The following is a 23,648-nucleotide window of genomic DNA, read 5'->3' as shown; positions in this document are numbered from 1 at the left end:
TTCAATGAACTATGCTAAGCTATGCTAAAAGTGGTACCGCCAGAACCGGAGATCGGCTGAATGGATTCGAAAACGGTAAAACTCAACTGTTTAACTCTAGGGGAGTTGGAAAATGAGCCTATTTTCAAAAAAAGTGGAGTGTTCCTTTAAGTTATGAAAACGTCCAGTTTTTAAACATTTAAAAAAATATATATATTTTTTTTGATTATGCGAATGTTGGGAATGTAACTTATTAATGTTCTCTGAACATTCTGAAAAATTAGACTATATTCCAACCGAAAACCAAAAATTTAGTGAATGATGTATGAATATATTGTTTTTGTGCTAAATTTCAAAGACCAGATAACTCTGACCAAACGTTCTGTTAACATTACTGAAAAATCTTCATAACTTTGAGAGAACCTTGCCAGAACATTAGCCAGAATGTTCTGAGAACGTTCCCCGGTTTCTGGTTAGATGATTTCAGACCAGCAGATCTGGTGCTTTTATACTTTGAATAGAGATTTTCTGGGACATGGCCCAATTAATTATCCCAATCTGTTACTTTCACCTTGCTTTTTTTTAGGTGATTCATAATCTCTTTTTTAATCACAAAAATGAAACCTTTGCTCCTAGTATAATGGAAACATACCACAGATTCATCTGTGGTAAGACATTATGGGATGCTCTATCATCCCTAATCTCTAGCTGTTCAAATGATTTATAATCTGTTTTTAATCTCACTTATGCTCTTCATATGGAATGATAATCTGCTGTGAGAGTGAAGAGAATCAGAATTCCTGCTATAATCCCATTCATGGCACTTCACTGGAGCATGGGACTGTTATTTCTCTCATTAGACCACAGGTGTTGGTGGACCCTATTTAGGGAGCCTTCAGCCTCTCTGTCATTCATCTCAGCACTCTGAAATATCTGTGATTACCTCAGCTGTCATCACCCATAAAGATCTGTAATTATGCGATCTCTCTTCACTGGCTGTGGTGAGATATCTGAGGCTATTCAACTCTAAAATACAACAAAATACGCCACTGTTATTGATATACATCTACTGATTTTATTTTGTTACGTTGTTGCGTTTTTAACAAAACATAAATCCTAAATCACTCCTGAATTAGACTAATTCTCACACATGAACAACAAATTGGAAGCATTTGTATAGTAATATAGACATGTGAGTGGATGTATGTTTCTAAGTAATGATATGTTTCACGATTTTGAAACTTGCAAAGTTATATGCACATATACTGTAGGTTAAAGCCCAAGTCATATGCCTATGAATAATCCTTGCTCTCTGGAGGATTAAATGGGTCTTTCTGATGAACTCTGAACCCCTGAGGATAAAAGTGAACCGTTACCTAACCACGTGATTCACTGTGATTAATAATTTGTGTTCTCTGACACACACACAATCACAGGGTAGTGTTAATAAGCACAGATGTCACTGTGTAACTCCTTTTTAGATGTTTTGTTATTTTGGTAAATAGTTCTATATAAGATATTGCTAATTATGTAATATCATTATGTAATAATTGGTGTTTTTAATTTTATATGGAACAGATTTGTGCTTTATTATTTCTTATAATACGGTTAGTTCCTGTCCTTGATTCTGATTGGTCAATAGCTGTGTTTTATTCATGATAACACATGGCTATGACCGCTTCACCCAATGGTTCTGTGTGTCACTACACAACACCCTTAGCAACCACTCTTAGCAACGTAAACTTTATGTTCTTAATTGATATTGTTCGTTGAAGCTTACTGTATTATGTAGAAGAGTAGAGTTGGGAACCATAAGAAATTTTCTGGTTCCGGTTCCGGTTCTGGTTCTGCCTAACGATTCCGGTTCCAATTCCGGTTCCATTAAAATAATTAAACAACCAATAAAAAATAGCAGTAAGGGAAAAAATCCACAATACTCAACTCAAACAGTCCTTTTTGTGTTAATTATTCTTGTAAAATTAATTTAACAGACCTCACAAACAAAACAATTTACAAATTCACAAACACTTTACAATAAGGTTCTTTAGTTAACATGAACTAATAATGAACTGCACTTCTACAGCATTTATTAATCTTTGTTAATGTTAATTTCAACATTTAGTAATACATTATTAAAATCGAGAGTTAGAGATTAACAAACGAACTTTATTGTAAAGTGTTACCACAAATTCAACACAAATAAGATGCTTGAACACACATGTACGATCCAGACATTTGAAACTGAATATCTTTGTAAGTTGGAGTAAAGACATCACTTGTTGAATGATTCAGTGATAGATACATTTTTAACAGTAATTTTTTGACACCTAGTGGCAAAAAAACCTCACATATATTCATTTGGAAGTATATTTATAAACAACTATATACTATACTTTATACAGTATTACTATACTTGTTTCACTCTTTGCAAATCAGTAACATAGGCTAGTTGGGACAACATTTAGGTAAAAAAAATTATATTTATTTATCATATACATTCACTAGTATATGTGATCATATGGTAGTAAATTGCTATTCGGCATAAAAGGACAGACTTGTAAGCAAAATAATATATATTAGTATAAATAGATGGGTAATCTTGTGACAGCTTTTTACATTTTCCCTTTTTGTAGTTAAAATAGTAAAAATAAAGACAGCAAATCAGCATATTATTATGATTTCTGAAGGATCATGTGACACAGAAGACTGGAGTAATGATACTAAAAATTCAGCTTTGACATTGCAGAAATAAAATACATTTTAAAATATATTCAAATAGAAAACAGTTCTTTTAAATGTAATATTTCACAATATTACTGTTTTTACTGTATTTTTGATCAAATAAAAAAATTCAGTTGTGGCGAGCATGATAGACTTCTTTTAAAAAAAAAATTAAAATCTTACTGACCCCGAACTTTTGAATGGTAGTGTATCGCGAGAAGTTCACTTGAAAGTGCTCATAAGCCTAACACTTATTTGATGGTACTGCTCAACTCGGCCTCTCTTTCTGTTTCTGTCTTGTGCTGCGTCACATTGGGTTCAGGAATGCAGGCTCAGCTGCTTCTGTCCAATCCCAGCATGCCTCTCACAGCTCACTGACTGCCACACACTTGAGGGAATAAACATAGTCCACTTAGTACATGACTGTGTGTGTGTATGTGTGTTCGCATAATGTGAATAAGTGTTTGTGCATGTGACATTACATCATGCACCACTTCATTCCTTTGGCTATTTATTATGGTAGATAAAGATAGAAGACACATGTTTATGGCATAAGTGTCAAATAGGCTGGACTAAATAATGCCGGTCTGGCTATGAGATGAGTCTGTCCAGGTGTCATCGTGCTGTTAGGCAGCAGCTCCTCATTGGGCAGCAGATGCCGGGAGGATCTATGCAGCGGGCTTTAGTGAGGAATGCCAGTAACATAGTAAACGCCCATTCACTGCACATGTCTCAGCACACTTGCTGTTAAAATTAACACCCTTCTTCTTCATACACACAAGAATTATGAATGCATGTTTGTCAGACGGCTGTTGGAAGTGGGCAGGGAGTCTGCCGTTTAAAAGAGCTAGTGTCTGTCTTCCCTTGTGTCTCTTTGTTTATTCGCAGTGTAGGAGTTCCCACAGTTCAAAGACGTTATTGTTGCCACTACTTTATATGCTATGCTAGATTACGATTCCTCATTATACAGTAGCTGACTTGATGTGCACACTAAGACTATGGAAAAAATGACAGGGACAAATACAAGAGAAGGGAAGTCTATGTAATACATAATAATTAAATCTCATCGTTTTAGCAGTAGCATTTCTCATTTGTTGGTGGCTGTCTGCAGTGTTGGGGAAAGATATTTTTAAAAGTAACGAGTTACAATATTGTGTTACTCCCTAAAAAAGTAAGTAATTGCATTACTTTTTGTGAAAAGTAATGTGTTATGTTACATTTGCGTTATTTTTTCTCACCTGGGCTTGGCTTGCCTGTTTGTTTTGGCAAATGTAAAGGACCTTTCACACCTTTTTGGTTAAACTTGATCGCCGAAGGTCAGCAAAAAAGTTAATAAAGTGAGATTAAATACATAAAGTAAATTTGTATTATTTAACGTATTTAATTATTGCGGGTTTACATAATATTTTTTATAATATAGTTTGCCTTTCACGCTATTCATTTTGAAGAATACTGAAGCTGTTTTAGTGCAAGTAAAATGAGTATGTTCACATTGAGTCTAGAAATACAAAGTTCTGGCATGAAACTTTAATGCGCAGGCTAATAGGTCCTTTAACTCAACCTGCTCATAATCACATCATTATCTATAGGACACAGATAATTGGTTCCTGCTGTATTAGTAGCCAATGAGCTTGTGTGCTCAATCTTTAAATACATGAGTCAGCATTTGCTGTAGCAGTGCAGCGCGCTTCAGAAGCCCTCCACCTTCCCCAGCTCCACCTGTTACGGGTTATTCATGTACGCTACAGTATATTGTACAGCAGCAGCATGTCTTACTTGCTCACAGCAGCGTGTCGTGTACGTATTGGCAGTAGCAAGTCCCATACTTGCTCTGCAGCAGCAATAACAAAGTCCCTTAAAGACAAGTCATTTCATTCGGCGGCCATCTTTGAAACGCCTCTCGGGCATGCAAGTGCATCTCCTATCTCTTTGAATGGGGAAATGGTGATTAAATTTCATATTTGAAATCACCAATGAAATTTGACAACAACTGTCTCATGAATTTTGTTTCTAAATGCTCAAATCATGAAAAAAAAGGCATTTTTTCAGGCCAGATCAAGCTAATGCGCATGCGCAGTCCTATTTGCGCATCTCTGCAGGAAGTGCCGTCTGACTGTTTCTATAGAAACCAGAGCTTCATACTGCCGCTGAAGTGACGCAATGACTTTACCAATCGGCTCTTATTTATAAGGCGGGACTTATTCTGCCATATTGCACGTTGCGCTTTCTCCCATTCAAAACAATATGAGTGACACGTCTTGTGTTATTCTGTAGTCTTTGGTAATAAGCAGCAGCAGCGTAGCAGATCTATTCCACCAAGACCAAACACATCTACTTTGTCATACCATGCCAAACACTCCGAGAGTTGTCACGACAGGACTATAATAAGCATCATGTTGACACAGCACACACAACACCTCTGCACTTACTCACAATTTCTCTCAAAATGGGGGCAAGAGAGGTGTCAGGCAATAAATGAGAAAGCAAAGTAACCTGTGTTACTTATTTGAAAAAGTAACTCAGATATGTTGTTGTAAATGTAAAAGTAATGCATTACTTTACTTGTTACTTGAAAAAAGTAATCTGATTACGAAACTTTTGTTACTCGTAATGCATTACCCCAACACTGGTTGTCTGTCCAAAGCCTCTGCTTGGCTGTGAAGTGTGTTTATATGGGTGTGTGCGTGTTTTAGGAGCAATGAGGGCACATCGTAATCATTTTTGGCACTATGTTGTACAGGTCATGTTTTACAAGAGCCAAATTAATCCTCACACACATGTGCAGCCTCAATGTGATGGCCTCCTTCTTGCATGGACAATAATGATTTAATAGTTTTATTTTTGCTGTAGTTGCTCTGGTTGCTTGTTTATTATTTCCCAGACTGTTTATGTTTTGTTTGACTGCGCCAGACATAATGACATTAACTTTGTTTGAAAGTTGTTTGATTCATTTCTTTTTGCAGTTCTATTTGGTGCAACTTTTTTCAAATAAATAACTCACCTCACCTTTATGTAATGTATTATGTGGATTAATAGCAGTAGTAATGGATTAAACACTCATTTGTGTGTGGTTTCTCTCTGTCAGTCTCTGTGACGGAGGTGGAGTGTGTGCGGGAAGGCTGTCAGTCGGAGTGTCTGCGACGGATGGCAGGTCTGGTTCCAGAGAAACACTGCTTCACTGTGGTCTTTCGTGGGGGAAGGAAAAGCCTGGATCTTTGCTGCCCCACACAGGAGGAAGCGGAGCGCTGGGTCCGAGGCATCCGCACACTCAAAGACCGAGTCTCCAACATGAGTCAGAAAGAAAAGCTGGACCAATATCCTTAAAGCCATACCTGCAGGGGGAAACCTATAGAACTGAGTCCTAATTACAGTGTTTCCTAAAAGCAAGTAGACGCTTGTGTCCACTGCACATTAGTGCCATTTACAGCATTTAATACACATTTAATTATAGTTTTTAAACAGGAGGCTTGTGTTTAGTTTCCTTGACCACCATATGCCAATAAATGCACATGTAAACACAATCTCTATTACTCAACTGACTATTTATAGACCAAATGTAGAACAGATGAACCACAGAACATGTCGTGCTATCTCTTCTCATCTGAAATAACTTTGTCCTGTTTCTCTTTCCCCCAATGTGTCTTTCACTATTATTATTATTATTATTAACCTATATGCCCTTTATTATCTTTTTCTCAACATGAAAAACTTGATACATTGTTGAGTACCTTTGGACTGAGGTTGTGTCGCAGAGAGATGGTTTATAGTTTCATAATGTATGGCTGGCATCATGTTGTGAACGCATGTTATCGCTTTGTCTAGTTTTCCCTAACTGTTCACACTTGGATTCGAAGCTATCTGAGACATGCGGATCAGAACCAGGATGGAAAGATGAGCTACGATGAGGTGAAACATCTGCTACAGCTGATCAACATTGACCTGAACGAACAGTATGCTCGTTCCCTCTTTAAGGTTTGTGCGAGATAGCCATGTAAGTGGCAGGAGTGGTTGTAAAAACGGGTTTAAATCAAACTAATCCTCGAGCAATCTCTCTCTTTTATTCCTGCTCTTGTCTGTAGAAGTGTGATCGTTCCTGTGATGGGCGGCTGGATCACGTGGAGATTGAGGAGTTCTGTCGTGAGCTGATGCGCAGGCCGGAGCTGGACGCGGTGTTCAGGCATTATTCCGGTAACGGATGTGTGCTCACCACCTTGGAGCTGCGGGATTTTCTTGGAGACCAGGGCGAGGACGCATCGCTGGCCCATGCGAAGAGTCTCATCCACACCTATGAGCTCAACGACTGGGGTACACAGCCATCAGAACCACACTTATAGATGGTTTATGTATATATATATATATTATATTTACACTACCGCTCAAAGGTTTCGGGTGTGGTGGAAAGCTTAATATTAATCTTTTAACTCAGTTAACGCAGTTCTTGACTTTTAACCTTTTCAGATAATCTGCTGGCCCTTTCCCATTGATTCAGCACTATCAGCACCCCTGACTTCATGTTACATACTCTCATATCCTCTTTTCCCTTCCTATACACTGCTGAATTTATATTATGTGTATGCAGTCTTTTAGACATATAATTAATTATGATTTATAAAATTATTCTTCCACATAGGTTAGTAAGGTTTTTTTTTTAATGTTTTTGAAAAAAGTCTCTTATGCTCACCAAGGCTGCATTTATTTGATCAGAAATACAGTAAAAACAGTAATCAATATTTTTTCCAGTATTCCTTGATGAATAGAAAGTTCAAAACAAAAACAGTTATTTGAAATATAAATGTTACATTATGAATTTGAAAAAAGTAAATAAAAAAAATAAAATAAAAAGTCTTTCTGACCCCAAACTTTTTAATACTATAAATGCAGTAATCTATCTATCTATCTATCTATCTATCTATCTATCTATCTATCTATCTATCTATCTATCTATCTATCTATCTATCTATCTATCTATCTATCTATCTATCTATCTATCTATCTATCTATCTATCTATGCAGGACATGTGTGTGTATATATATATATATATATATATATATATATATATATATATATATATATATATATATATATATATATATATATAATCACATATATATACTGTGGGTAAGGAAAGTATTCAGACCCCCTTAAATTTTTCAGTCTTTGTTATATTGCAGCCATTTGCTAAAATCATTTAAGTTCATTTTTTCCTCATTAATGTACACACAGCACCCCATATTGACAGAAGAACACAGAATTGTTGACATTTTTGCAGATTTATTAAAAAAGAAAAACTGAAATATCACATGGTCCTAAGTATTCAGACCCTTTGCTGTGACACTCATATATTTAACTCAGGTGCTGTCTATTTCTTCTGATCATCCTTGATATGGTTCTGCACCTTCATTTGAGTCCAGCTGTGTTTGATTATACTGATTGGACTTGATTAAGAAAGTCACACACCTGTCTATATAAGACCTTACAGCTCACAGTGCATGTCAGAGTAAATGAGAATCATGAGGTCAAAGGAACTACCTGAAGAGCTCAGAGACAGAATTGTAGCAAGGTACAGATCTGGTCAAGGTTACAAAAAAATTTCTGCTGTAATATGAAAAATGTACTGTAATATGACCCATGGTGCTCATGCAGGCAGCGTCATTTAAAATCTATCTGCACTCTATTGTCTGTACTATCAATAGAAATGAAACTAACCAACTCAAAACGGCTAATGATGTATAAAATCCAGTCTATTGAAACCTGGAGCAAAAGCCACGCCTGAAAACTGAAAAACTTCCACTTCCAAGAACTAGTGTGAGCGCATAGTTCAGTAGTGTGTCATTGGTTATTGTGCTAAATAACTTACAAACCTTGGTTATTCCTGATTGCTCTTTCTAGAATTGAGGTTAATATCCCAGTAAAACTAAATATACGATACTTCCTCAGCTATTGAAGCTTGTGTTTAACAGTGTTTGCTTTTGACCAATACATTTTCTTTCTGACTCTCAGCCCAGAAGAATCTGTTCATGACCCAGAACGGTTTCACCATGTACATGCTCTCGAAAGAGAACGATGTGTTTAACCCGGATCACGCTCACGTGTATCAGGACATGAGCAGACCACTGGCTCACTACTACATCTGTTCTTCTCATAATACATACCTGACTAAAGACCAGGTGACCAGCGCCAGCAGCACTGAGCCTTATATCAGGTACAATACCAACACACTCACACCTTATAATCTGCATCAAGCATCTCATAGATAAGGCATGTAGAAGGAAACACACTTATATTTTGTTCTGTAAAATCACAATCATTGCTTGTGTCTGCGTTATAGCATTCACTAAGCTTAGCTTATTTTCTGACCATTTGTGTTGTGTTCTGTTACACTGACTGGGAGAAAAATTAATAGAATTTTAATAGAATAGACAAACAATTACCTTTGTAAGTTAGAAACTAAATAAAAGTATATTATGCCCAAGGTTCCAGTAAAAGGAAAAACTTCTGAGGTAGATGAAATAAAATGTACATCACCACTCAAAACTTTGGGGTTTGTAATATTTTTTAACAAACATACAAACAGTAAAATTGTGAAATACTATTACAATTTAAAAGAATTGTTTTAATATATTTTTTCTCTATTTGAATATGTTTTAAAATGTAATTTATTTCTGTGATGGCAAAGCTGAACTTTCAGAATCATTACTCCAGTCTTGAGTGTCACATGATCCTTCAGAAATCATTACAATATGATGATTTGCTTATTATTATCAGTTTCAGTAAAAACAGTTGTGCTGCTTAAGATGTTTGTAGAAACCATGAAACACATTTTTCAGGATTCAGAACAGCATTTATTTAAAAAGTAACATTGTTTACTGTTACTTTTGATCAATTTAATGCATCTTTGCTGACTAAAGTATTCATCATTATTTTTTTTTTGGCTGAAATATGTCATGTTATGACAGAAAATGACAGTATTTAAATATGGTAAAATAGTGCTGATTAGCCAAATCAAATCATCAGATTAGCTAAATATTTGCTAAGTGAACATGCAATGTACAGGACATATGTGGAACTTTATAAATGTGACAGATGAGCAAAAGTAAAAATGTAAGATTATAGTGACAACCAATGAATCAAGTAAATATGAAAATAGTAATAACAAGTAAGTTTAAACAAAAATAAATATGATCAATCTTATTCTATAGTTCATAATAAATTCCAAAGTATTGTATCTAACAGATGAAGATTGTGAAGGTCAGAGTATAGAGAAAGAAGGACCTAAAAGAAGTAAGAGAATATAAGGAGAGGAAGAAGAGAAGAAGCAAAAGAAAAACATGAAGAACAAAATAAGAGCATGCTGGAAATGTACATCCTCCTAAACTTGTACATAGCTTTTAATGACTCGAATTCATAGAAAAGAGATTAATAAGATTCATAAAAAGGAATAATTAAAAGACATTAACCAAAAGAATAAATTAAATAAATTTGAATATGAATAATTTTGCATACAACTGAATGACAGATAATCCAATTCTGCAAGGCTCATGTGTTGTCCAGAATTAAATATTTAATCATATAATATTTTTTTTAAATATTTAATCATTTAGATCCTGATAAGCGCTCATTGTCACAGTTGTAAACAAAACATCTTTCTTCTTCCACAAGGGGTTTGGCGTCACGACAGCTTTGTTTCGAGTCGACATGTCACACATGTCTCCCGGAAGTCCTGTAGAATTCAACCAATCAGATAACAACTTCCAAACTCCCAAAGTGTTTCCCATTTTGTGTGCTATATGCATCAGGCGTTCAGCCGTGGGAGTGACGTCTGGTGCTGAGACTAGAGGCAGCTCTACAAAATTACCACTGGGTTATGAGATACAACACTAACGATGACATTTAATGTTCATGCTCTTTGTTTGTGGTTAAACTCATGGGTCTTGTGTGTGTGTTTAGAGCTCTGCATCAGGGCTGTCGCTGTGTTGAGCTGGACTGCTGGGATGGTGATAAAGGAGAGCCCATGATCTTTCACGGACACACGCTCACCTCCAAAGTGCTCTTTAAAGAAGTCATCGAGACCATCGCTCAATACGCCTTCAAGGTGCAGACACATCAAGCATTACAACAGCCGATAATGTAAATCTTTGTATAATGCAACAATATGGGTTAGCGTAGCATGCTTTTTTTCATTTTAAATAGTTCACACTTACTGTAAAAAGTTGTTTCTCTTTAACAATCATGTCTCTCTCTCTCTCTCTCTCTCTCTCTGTAGGCGTCTCCATATCCTCTGATCTTGTCCCTGGAGAATCACTGCTCAGTGGAGCAGCAGGCGGTCATGGCGCAGCACCTTCGCTCCATTCTGGGCAAAAAGCTCCTGAAGAAGCCACTTAATGAGCTGCCCCTCAAACAGCTGCCCTCGCCTGAGGTCACACACACTTCTGGTTTTCCTCTTCCTTGAATTAATAATTCATCAAACTTCCAAAAGTCAACAGATTTTTAGGCATACCCGGATTTAAAAAAGAAAAAGAACCAAATGTATTGTCATTATGCTAAATGGACGCCACTTGCTAAATGAAACATTCCATGTTGTAATTAGGTCGTGTGACCTCAGTGTAGCTTTCTACTGTTTGAAGCGTTTAGTACTTATCTACTGTACTATGCAGTAAGCAGTACGCTGAATTTCCCTGTTAATCATAATACAATAGTAACTGTAGGGTGAATTCAGGGTGATTGGGACACTTTTTGCTATTGAGATGGATGGGAAAAAGTGTGAATTCACCCTGTGTAACTATTTCACACCTCACCTTTTGCATAATGTCAGTGTTCTAACACTCATTTGCATTTACATATATACTACCATTCAAAAGTTTGCGGTCGATTTTTGTAATGTTTTTGAAAGTCTCTCACTGAGACTGCATTTATTTGATCAAAAAAACAAAAACAAAACAGTATTATAGTGAAATATTTTATTACAATTAATTAATTAATCAATTAAAATAACTGTGCTGCTTAATATCTTTGAGGAAACCATGTTTGTTTCACTGTAAAAAGATATTTTCATCATTTGTTATAACTTTTCTTTTGTCAAATCAACTTAGATAATAAAAGTGGTTCAGATAACATAATATTTTGAGTTTCTCCTTCTTTGTATTAACTCAAATTTTTAATTTCAATTAATTAAACCAACAACATTTTTTTACAGTGTTTTTTTAATCAATTAATTCATCCTTTCTGAATAAAAATATTAATTTCTTTCAAAAATGTTACTGACCACAAACTTTTAAACTATAGTGCGTATTCGGTAGATGCTTTGTCTAAAATGACTTCCGAACATTCTCTGGAAATCAAACCCAAGATTTTGGTGTCGCTAACCCTTCCTTTCTTGCTTCTGGAAACTTCTTGTTTACTTTCTAAGGTTTATCAGTAAAGAACATCTGACCCGTGCTGCCTACAAGAAAAAAAAAAAGCATGTGCAATCATGGAGTACTAGGAATGATTTTAAATCAACACATGCCAGTGCTCATACTGGTGTAGTGTAAAATTTTTAACCGTGTCAAGCACTCCTGTTTTTTCATATTTATGATAAGATTATCTACTCTATTTTTCACTCTGCGCTGTTTCCAAAACTTTTCTGTCATCCCTACATTCTTCCATAATATTCAAGATGTGTTTCGACCTCTGACATAAATTACTTCCTCAGTGTTATAAAATGGCCATTTTCCAAGCAAGACAAAGTGTTCATGGAATTGGTTAACATTTCAGCAATGTTCTTTCTCTCATGTGCCCGTTTTACTGTAGGAGTTGATGGGGCGGATCCTTCTGAAGGGGAAGAAGTTGAATGGTCTGCTGGGGAAGACTGACAGCTGGATTAGCTTCTCAAATAGCTCAGATGAAGATCCTGCTGCGGGAGGGGGCGGGAACAAAAAGGAATCCAAAAAGGATCCTGTAAGGGTGAGTACAGATATAAATTAAATCCTGTTTCCAGTTTTGTAAAATATTGGATGATTATGTGGTTTGACGTGTACTATTTGTGTTTTAACATTTGGCATATTTGAGATAATTATTTGAGTCTGTGCAGCTCAGTATGTGGATCATATGTATGTTTATGATTCATAAAATGCCTAAACATTCTCTGGAAAAAAAAAACTCTGCCTGTGTGAGAACGTATTCATTGACATGTATAAATCCCCCCACAGTCTGTGAGCACTAAACTGAGTCCAGAGCTGTCAGATATGGTGGTGTATTGTCAGAGCGTGCCCTTCAGTGGTTTCGAGAAAGCCAATCAGAGACCTCCTAGCTTGATGTCCTCTTTCTCTGAAAATGAGGCACTTAAACTCATCAAAGACTCGGGTAAGATGAACAAAACAAATTTACACTGCATATTCACTGAAGTCTTATCATGTTTTGTGTGCTTCAGGACCGGCCTGAAAAAACAATAGAAGTTATATATTATATATGGATGGATGGATGGATAGATAAAAGACTCTAAAAGACTTTTAATCGAGGTTTTTAAGTTGTGGAATATAATACCGTGACGTCCGTCATAATAGAAGTGGCACGCAACTTCCCAGAAATGCACTGCTGTATGAATATATATCACAAATTACTGTGAACTATGTATTGTTTTAATGTTTGCTGCTTTTATCAGGACCGGCCTGTTGCCTAGGGCCCCACCAGATGGTTTATAATAAATGAGTAGATCATCAGATCACTTCCAACGCAAAACGCTGCTGTTCCAGCCAACACTGACAGCCAGCGGCATGACAAATTTACATCAAACAATATCATTTCATAATTAGGTCATGTCACACCACTCAGAGCACAACATTTACCACAAAAAAAACAAAAAAACAAAACAAAACATAGACATAGATAGAGGTCAGTCACTCTATCCTTTTGAGAAAAAAATACCTACGTTAAAACTATAGGAGGAAACTGTCCGATTGTGTAATGTATTTAGTAAATCAAAGCAAAATGTACTCTAGCATTCAAAAGTTTGGGTCATAAAAGAAGTCCCTTATGCTCATCAAAGCTGCATTTTATCAAAAATACTTTAACAATATTTCTGTGGAAACTGATTTTTTTTTTTTCTTTGATCCTCAGATTAATAGGACATTTCAAAGAACAGCCTTTATTTCAAACAGAAATGTCTTCGCTGTCACTATTGATCCTTGCTTAATAAAAGTATCAATTTATTTTGAAACTAAAAATTGACTCAAACTTTTGAGTAGTAGTGTATGTAAAAACAATGAGAATATCAATTTGTTAACAGCATTAAAACTAAATTATGGAAGCTTGTTTCTGCCACTGAATAAAAAATAAAAAAGGTAATTGCTTTTTTTTCTCAGAATTGTGTGATATAAAGTCACAATTACATGCTATAAAGTCAGAATAGTGAGATATAAAGTCGCAGTTGCTTGTTGTAAAGTCAGAATAGCGAGAAATAAACTCAAAATTGCGAAAAGTCAGAAAAGTCAGAATTGTGAGTTATAAAGTCATAATTGTGATATAAACTTGCAATTGCGATTTATAAAGTCCAATTCTGAGGAGGGAAAAAAAGACTTTTTTCCTCTGAATTGGACTTCGCAATTGCAAGTTTATATCTCAGAATTAAGTCAGCAAGTTTATATCCCGCAATTGTGAGTTTATAACTCACACTTCTAATTTTTTTTCTCAAAATTGTGTTTATCTTGCAATTCTGACATTTTAACTCGCAGTTGCGAGTGTATATCTCACAATTCTGAGTAAAGAAGTCAGAATTGTGAGATAAAAAAAATCGCAATTACTTTTTTATTTTTTATTTAGTGTTGGAAACAAGCTTCCATACTAAATAGTAAATAATAAATAAGTAAAAAAATATATACTAAATACAAGCAATAATGCTGAACTACTACTGAAACATAGTTTAAAAATATATTTATAAATATGTATTTGCTCCTTGCGTGAGTTTCTGTGTCTGTTCATTTGTTTTACTGTATGTGAATTTGTTTTATGTGTGCTCCCTGTAGGGAAAATGTTTGTTCGACACAACAGTCGGCAGCTGAGCAGGATTTACCCATCAGGCCAGAGATTACAGTCCTCCAACTATGACCCCCAGGACATGTGGAACGGGGGCTGTCAGATGGGTGAGCCGAACGAGCACACGGACATTCCTGTATGTCTGCAAGTCCAGCAGGAAATGCTTGAATGCTTCATTTTCTCTTGTATTCTCCAGTGGCTCTGAACTTCCAGACACCGGGAGAGCAGATGGATCTGAACCAGGGCCGCTTTCTGCCCAACGGGCGCTGTGGATACGTGCTCAAACCTGACTTCCTGTGTCACCCGAAGTCCGACTTTGATCCTGAGAACACAGGTGGAGGACCAGGACACATACCCACACAACTTACCATACGGGTTAGTAACAGCTCCTCTTCTCTAGTTTAGCTTTTCATGATGGTCTGACTGGAAACACTGCTTCGCTTCCCATGTGCCCTGTAAATATTTTGATAAATCTATGTTTTACTGGACTGATTTGTTTCTCTCACAGGTGATTTCCGCTCAGCAACTTCCTAAAATAAACACTGACAAGCCCAACTCCATTGTGGACCCGCAGGTCTGGGTGGAGATTCATGGAGTTTCCATCGATAAGGCTCGTGCCAAAACCCAGCGCATTGACAACAATGGTGAGGAGGTTTTTTAAAGTAATCTAAGGGTATCCTTTTGTGGTGTAGGATTGTTTAATCCATAATAATCTATTCAGATATCTTATAAATGGGAAATAGAAACATTAGTGATGTTTTAATGGTGTGTATATTTATTTAGTTTCATGTAATAGCACATTTATTTTCCCTTTGATCAAGATTTTGATAAGAGATGTTCCTGTCAGGATTGAATATTGAGTGTGTGTGTGTGTGTTTGTCTCCCCCTGCAGGTTTCAACCCCCGCTGGGATTGTACTGTGAGTTTTCAGCTGCAGGTGCCTGAACTGGCCTTGGTGCGTTTCATGGTGGAAGATCATGACCACAAAGCTAAGAACGATTTTATTGGCCAATTCACCCTCCCCTTCACCAGCCTGCGAACAGGTGTGTGTGTTTGGTTTACACAATGTAATGTTTTTATAAAACATACAATATTTAAACATAAACATTTTTATTTTATTTGTGGTGGAAGTACTGTTTGTAGTTTATATTTTCCAGCATGAACTGTCCTTCAAATGTTTAGGGTCAATAAGATTTTTTTTAACACTTCTGTCCAGCAAGGACACATTAAAATGATCAAAAGTTAAAGTAAAGAGTTATATTTCAAATAAGCACTGTTCTTTTGAATCCTGAAAAAAAATGTATCACGGTTTCCACAAAAAAATATTAAGCAGCACAACTGTTTTCAACACTGATAATAATCATAAATGTTTCTTGAGCAGCAAATCAGCATATTAGAATGATTTCTGAAGGATCATGTGACACTGAAGACTGGAGTAATGATGCTGAAAATTCAGCTTTGGCAACACAGGAATAAATTACATTATAAAATATATTAAAATAGAAAATAGATATTTTAAATTGTAATAATATTTACAATATTACTGTAACTCAAATAATTGAATGGAAACAATGAATTACAGTACAGTCCAAAAGTTTGAAACCACTAAGATTTTTAATGTTTTTAAAAGAAGTTTCGTCTGCTCACCAAGGCTACATTTATTTAATTAAAAATACAGTAAAAACAGTAATATTGTGAAATATTATTACAATTTAAAATAACTGTGTACTATTTAAATATATTTGACAAAGTAATTTATTCCTGTGAAGCAAAGCTGAATTTTCAGCATCGTTACTCCAGACTTCAGTGTCACATGATCCTTCAGAAATCATTCTAATATGCTGATCTGCTGCTCAATAAACATTTATGATTATTTACTTTACTTTTTTTTCAGGATTCCTTGATGAATAGAAAGTTCAAAAGAACAGCATTTATCTGAAATACAAAGCTTCTGTAGCATTATACACTACCGTTCAAAAGTTTGGGGTCTGTAAGAATTTTTATTTTTATTTTTTTGAAAAGAAATGAAAGAAATGAATACTTTTATTCAGCAAGGATGCATTAAATCAATCAAAAGTGGCAGTAAAGACATTTATAACACTGTTCTTTTGAACTTTCTATTCATCAAATAATCCTGAAAAAAAATGTACACAAATATTTTGTACAATTGTACACATTAAATGTTTCTTGAGAATCAAATCATCACATTAGAATGATTTCTGAAGGATCATGTGACACTGAAGACTGGAGTAATGATGCTGAAAATTCAGCTTTGCATCACAGGAATAAATTACTTTGTGAAATATATTCAAATAGAAAACAGTTATTTTAAATTGTAATAATATTTTACTATATTACTGTTTTTACTGTATTTTTAATAAAATAAATGTAGCCTTGGTGAGCAGACGAAACTTCTTTTAAAAACATTAAAAATCTTAGTGGTTCCAAACTTTTGGACTGTACTGTATATCCTTTCAAGAAGGATATAGTAAAGAGTCAGATCAACCTTTGCCTTCAGAACAGCTCTAGTCATTTTTGGAATGTTGTTGTTCAAGTCTCTAACCGTCTAGAGTGGGATTTGCACCATTCCTGAAGAATAATAGTTTCCAGATCACTGAGAGATCAATCAGATGGAAATCTGCTTCTCAGTCCATGGCCTAGAGCACGTAATTGTTAAAAAATGTCTAAATCTGAATTTCAAGAAGGAAACACATTTGAATTAATCCTGAGGTTCATGAAACTTTGAATGTTTGGAAAAACATTTAGACAAAGAAAGTTCCAAATTAGATGCTTTTTCGACAATATTCAACATTTCGAACTAAATATAAATAAAATATTAATTGTTCTAACAAGTTTTAATAAAAAACAAAACAAAAATTGTAGTGTATTTGGTACGTATTACTTTGCTTGTGACACTGCTTTTATTTTAAACTACATTTTTCACATAATTAAGTGTTTTGTGTTGTTCTGCAGGTTATCGTCACGTTCACCTGCTAAAAGCAGACGGCTCCAGTCTGTCTCCTGCCACCCTCTTCATTCATGTCAAGGTCGTACGGCGGGGAGTTCCTATTAAAACCGTTTCTGAGCGGATTGGCAAAGCCTGATGCTTCTGTCATACAGCAGTTCCTGGAAATGTTTATTTCCTGAAGTACAATACCTTACTGAAGGAAAAGCCACTGAGTCGGGCTCTTGAGGTGCTGCGACTCTTCAGAATGAGACCACCTGAAACATGTGACACTGGATGTACATGGACAAACTCAGTCTCAAGAATGTCAATGTAGACCTGAAGTGCATTTGGTTTTTGCATCGTGAATCTGTGGTGTTGTCTGCAGAGCAGAGCGTGTTAAAGACATGTTGCAGTCAGAGCTAAATATGTTATAAAGTCAGTATTGTTAGAAGTTACAAGTCAGTGTTGTTTATAGAGTCTGTTTCCATGGAGATTCTATTGAGTCTATATTTAAAATATTTAACACTTTTTATGATAATTTAATATTTTAATTGAATTTAAACTAGTTTTGAGATGCTGGACAAGAATTGTATGTGCATGTAGACAGAAAGGATCTTCTGTCTTTACTTGTTTTAATGTTTGAATATTGTAATTGTGTTGGAGGTTTTGATAAGCTGAATACTGACAGGATAAAGAAAGTGTAGAAAAAAAAACATTGAAATGATACTGGAAACATAGAGAGTATATGGACTGTTTAGTAAGGTCTATGACTGATTTTTCTTTTTTTTTTACGCAAGTATGTTTTAATTGATTTAAACACCATCGGCGTTCCAATTAGATAATTCTGAGAAATAATATATCTAAATATTTTTTAAATAACTATGACTAATGATGAAATCTGTGTTTAACATAATGTCTGAGACAGAAGATTTGATCATTAAACCTAAAAGCAAGCATTGTAAATGTTCAGTGTCCTAACCCCTTGACCAGAGTTACTTTCCTTAAAGGGATAGTTCCTCCAAAAATTAAGATTCTGTCATCATTTACTAAACCTCATGTCGTTCCAAACCTGTATAAATTTCTTTGTTCTGTTGAAGACAAAGTAAAATATTTTGAAGAATGTGGGAAACTGAACAGTTCTGGGGTGCCATTGACTTCCATAGTATTTATTTTCCTACTATGGAAGTCAATGGTGTCCCAAAGTGGCCTGGACATAAACTTCCATCTAAATATCTCCCTTTTTGTGTTCAGCAGAACAAATAAATTTATAAAGCTTTGGAACTACATGAGGATGAGAAAATGATGACAGAATTTTCATTTTTGGGTGAACTATCCCTTTAAGGTGCAGGCAACTATAGCACTTGCTCCTAGATGTTATGGCTAAGATTGTTGAATCATGGTTGATTTATAGAGTTCCCAAAGGTCTGTGTTTTGCACTAGGCTATGATAATTAATTTTTATGATATGTAATAATGTAATATCAAATTCTTTACAAACATGTTTTAATTGTAGATTTTCTGTTTAACAGTAACAGTAACCTTGATCTTAATGTCTTACTTGGTGTTCATACAGTACTGAATGTGTATGTGTAATCTCAGTGTGTGTGTGTGTATACATGCACATTTTCCTATGTTGTATTGAAATAGATAATCAGTAATTAAAATTAATATTAATATTTGCATAGCTAATTGTAGCTAATTATTGTATGATAGATAGATAGATAGATAGATAGATAGATAGATAGATAGATAGATAGATAGATAGATAGATAGATAGATAGATAGATAGATAGATAGATAGATAGATAGATAGATAGATAGATAGATAGAACTGTCACACATAAAATGAAAGAACTACAGAGACCGTCGGGCTTTGCGGCAGTCCACCAATGGTTTTGCGGGGTGTGAGAGCGCAGGGCGAGATCCTCACTTCCTGGTTAAAGATGGCGGATGAGAATGAGACAGCACCGCAGCTGGAGAAAGAAACTGAGGTAGAAGAGGATCATGGACATTGCAGCAATTGTGAAAATGAAGAGCATCACTCTGATGACGGGTGAGCGTGTATGCATTTTATTGTTAGCTCGTAAATGTAAAATACTCTTCCTCACGGCCCGAAAAGACAGGGCCCATGTTCGGCAAGGCTTGGGCACGCTAACAGCACATCAGCCCGCCCTGAGGTCCTACGCCATTGGTTCACTGCATTGATTGACTGGCGGATCTCTAAAATGGTTGGCTCGGACGCCGTCAATCGAGCAAAAGGACCGTTCCGTATGGCCAGTTCTTCTAGGATCATGGGCATTTTTGTGTGAAGGGTTTAATAGCCTCACCATAATTCTGGGTATGGTAAAAATGAATAAGCTATCACGATTAAAGTCGCTATTTCATATGCTTTTCAATAAACCATAAAACTGGCCAGTATTTATAAATCGCCAGCAAACACCGCTTTCAAAGCTGCTCATGCAGGCCTGTATAAACACTGGGTTGTAAGTAAAATGGATTTGCTGTCACTAACCGATTACTTGTCGTGATCTAGTTAGCTTGACTGCTTCTGGAGCATCATTAAACGAGTTTATCACCTTGCTCTCGGTTTGTAGTCTCTTTTTGCCGATGGAGTTTCACTTTCAGTACAAAAGAGCAGGTCTGTTCACTGAAATATAGTCAATAAAGCCCCACTAACCAGCGTCTGATCCACTGCATGTCCCTCAAGGTCATGTACAGAGACCGACTCGATGAATTAGGCAACAGATAGTTCAATATTGCACTTTATTATCGTGAAGAAGTAACGGGTGTGTCGAAGAGCACCTAACATTAACATACCTGTCAGGTTTCGCCAAACCGTTTTTCTTCCGTTATAATAATAATGATATTTAAATGAACAGTTTTGTTGTGTTTTTATTTATGTGTGTCTAGCTAGAATGTGACATGTTGGGTATATTTATTGTTAGTTAATCTGGGAAATTCAAGTGTAACAAAAAGTAATACAGAATCATTTACATTTAATACTAAAAAATAAACGTGGTGATTTTTTTTTTTTTTTCTTTTTTTTTTTTTTCTTTTCTGGCTGTTCAAAGTATTTTCTCATTTATGGAGTGATAAAAACGTTTAACTTTTAATATGTCAATAAATGAAACAAGAATTTTGAACCTGGTTTTATTCCATGATTTCTGTTCTGCCAATGTTTTCAAATGAGTGCATATTTAATCAGATGATGATGCTTTGTATATTTAAACATAATTCAGAAAACTACAAATACAAAATGTAATGTCTTCAGTGTACTGTGATTAAAGAGTTTGTTCACCCAAAAATGAAAATAATGTAATTTATTACTCACCCTCATGCCGTTCCACACCTGTAAGACCTTCATTCATCTTCAGAACACAAATTAAGATATTTTAGTTGAAATCCAATGGCTCCGTGAGGCCTCCATAGGGAGCAATGACACTTCCTCTCTCAAGATCCATTAATGTACTAAAAACATTTAAATCAGTTCATGTGAGTACAGTGGTTCAATATTAATATTATAAAGTGACGAGAATATTTTTGGTGAGCCAAAAAAACAAAATAATGATTTATTTAGTGATGGCCGATTTCAAAACACTGCTTCATGAAGATTCAGAGTACAAATGAATCAGCGTATCGAATCAGTGGTTCGGAGCACCAAAGTCACGTGATTTCGGCAGTTTGACACGCGATCAGAATCATGATTCGACACACTGATTCATAACGGTCCGAAGCTTCATGAAGCAGTGTTGTGAAATCGGCCATCACTAAATAAGTCGTTATTTAGTTTTTTTGGCTCACCAAAAATATTCTCGTCACTTTATAATATTAATATTGAACCACTGTACTTGCATGAACTGATTTAAATATGTTTTTAGTACATTTATGGATCTTGAGAGAGGAAATGTCATTGCTCCCTATGGAGGGCTCACGTAGCCATCAGATTTCAACTAAAATATCTTAATTTGTGTTCCAAAGATTAAATGAAGGTCTTACGGGTGTGGAACGACATGAGGGTGAGTAATAAATGACAGAAATTTCATTTTTGGGTGAACTAATCCTTTAAGCTGGGGAAGTAGGTGTGGTGATATCTAAAGCATACATAATTTAAAACTACCATACGATTGTCCGTTATGTTATGAGGACATCCAACATTGCATCTTTATATCTATTGTAGTAATATGGAGATAAAAAAGGGAAGCCCTGGTGAATAGATGGCTGTCAAAGCTATGGTCACAGAGGTGCTTGTTTATCCGTCAGTCTTTGTTATATAGCCCATCACCCCTCGAACACACAAAAACATGCTTTTTCTGCAGGTCATGTGATAGACCATATGTCCCCCTTTTAACAAACGTAGCTCAGTGCTGTCATTTCTCTCCCTCCGAGGACATTAATAGGATTAGCTGCACGTCTCTCTGTAAGTCGCCCCATTCGGTCTCGATTACTGGTGTGGGTCTCGACTCTTGTGCCTGTGTAGTTCAAGCATGAGGTGAATTGCATGGTGGGATTGAGGTGACTTTAGTTATTTGTTTCAGTATGTCCAGTTTTATCCTTCTTCTTTTTAAGTTTTTTTCGTTTAAGCTCAGATTCTGCTTGATCTTTTTCATTCACCTGCTACCAGTGTGTGTATTTGTCACTACACTCTCAACTAAAATGAATAGGTTCGTTAAAGGGTTAGTTCACCCATAAATTAAATTTCTCTCATCATTTACTCACCCTCATGTCATTACAAACCTGTATGAATTAATTTCTTCTGTGGAACATAAAAGAATATATTTTGAAGAATGTTGGAAACCGAATGATTTTGGTGAATATTGACTTCCATTGAATGTACAAAGAAACTCTGTAACATTCCTCAGAATATTTTCTTTTATGTTCCACAGAAAAAGAAAAAACTCATACAGGTTTGGAACATGATAAATGATAACAGGAGCTACATTTTTGGGTGAACTATCCCTATAGCTCTAAGAAACTCTGGACCATTTCTCTTTGTCCTGTGAAAAATCTTGTTTATATGTTAAAAAATGTCAAAATAAAATCCAGCCTATAAGTATTGTTGTACCCTGAAGTATTGATGCGTCCATTGAGATGATGGTTCAACTGCATCATCAGCAGTTAGTGCTGAGTGGACATGACCTCTCATTTATCTGCCCATGTCAACTGAGTTCATATGACCTGCAGGGAGAAGGGTGACACAGGTGCCAAGAAGAAGAAAAAGAAACAGAAGAAAAAGAACAAGGACAAGGCTGGAGGAAAAGATGCCGTACAGGATCCGCTGGCCAAAGTGAGTGTATTTGAATGGCTCTGTGTGTCTAACACAAGATTATTTACATTACATTTACATTCATCTGCATCTTTAAAAACACTAATAAATTAAATGTAATCTCAAGCAATTCTCAAAATGAATGTTCATCTTTTTTATGCCTATATCATCCATAACTATAATTATCAGCTTAAGGCTGGAATACATATTTTAGACATCATACAATGGCAGACTTTGAAAATGGTTAAAAGGTTAGTTCACTCAAAAATTAAGATTCTGTTGTTATTTCCTCACCCTCATGTCGTTCCAAACCCGTAAGACCTCCGCTCATCTTCAGAACACAGTTTAAGAGATTTTAGATTTAGTCCGAGAGCTTTTTGTCCCTCTATTGAAAGTGTATGTACGGTAGACTGTCCATGTCCAGAAAGGTAAAAAAAACATCATCAAAGTAGTCCATTTGACATCAGTGGGTTAGTTAGAAGTTTTTGAGCATCGAAAATACATTTTGGTCCAAAAATAACAAAACCTACGACTTTATTCAGCATTGTCTTCTCTTCTGGAATCCTTTCCATTGAATTGATTCCATTTCCAATTCAAAAGGATTCCAGAAGAGAAGACAATGCTGAATAAAGACAAAAAGCTCTCGGACTAAATCTAAAATCTCTTAAACTGTGTTCTGAAGATGAATGAAGGTCTTATGGGTGTGGAACGACATGAGGGTGAGTCATTA

At 35.6% G+C, this 23,648-nt stretch overlaps 1 protein-coding gene across 3 annotated transcripts in view; it reads left to right on the top strand.

Moving 5' to 3' along the window:
• Positions 1–23,648, top strand: part of LOC137017749 (1-phosphatidylinositol 4,5-bisphosphate phosphodiesterase delta-3-A) — a 50,106-nt gene that overhangs the window by 15,834 nt on the left and 10,624 nt on the right. For 2 of the 3 annotated variants that reach the window (XM_067382342.1, XM_067382343.1), the window contains exons 3-16: positions 5,786–6,014; positions 6,543–6,672; positions 6,780–7,005; positions 8,702–8,903; positions 10,649–10,793; positions 10,965–11,117; positions 12,491–12,643; positions 12,889–13,042; positions 14,701–14,817; positions 14,907–15,085; positions 15,219–15,354; positions 15,603–15,752; positions 17,683–19,708; positions 22,837–22,939. In XM_067382342.1, the coding sequence (XP_067238443.1) occupies positions 5,786–6,014; positions 6,543–6,672; positions 6,780–7,005; positions 8,702–8,903; positions 10,649–10,793; positions 10,965–11,117; positions 12,491–12,643; positions 12,889–13,042; positions 14,701–14,817; positions 14,907–15,085; positions 15,219–15,354; positions 15,603–15,752; positions 17,683–17,813 (2,105 nt within the window). In that variant the 3' untranslated portion in view covers positions 17,814–19,708; positions 22,837–22,939. Of the gene's footprint in view, positions 1–5,785; positions 6,015–6,542; positions 6,673–6,779; positions 7,006–8,701; positions 8,904–10,648; positions 10,794–10,964; positions 11,118–12,490; positions 12,644–12,888; positions 13,043–14,700; positions 14,818–14,906; positions 15,086–15,218; positions 15,355–15,602; positions 15,753–17,682; positions 19,709–22,836; positions 22,940–23,648 lie in introns of those variants that run through there. The other variant, XM_067382344.1, reaches the window with a different exon arrangement.

This window comes from Chanodichthys erythropterus, chromosome 3, assembly GCF_024489055.1.
Source record: "Chanodichthys erythropterus isolate Z2021 chromosome 3, ASM2448905v1, whole genome shotgun sequence".
Classification (NCBI taxonomy): domain Eukaryota; kingdom Metazoa; phylum Chordata; class Actinopteri; order Cypriniformes; family Xenocyprididae; genus Chanodichthys; species Chanodichthys erythropterus.
Note: the sequence above shows the minus strand (reverse complement) of the source record. Positions and strands in the feature narration are given on the sequence as shown.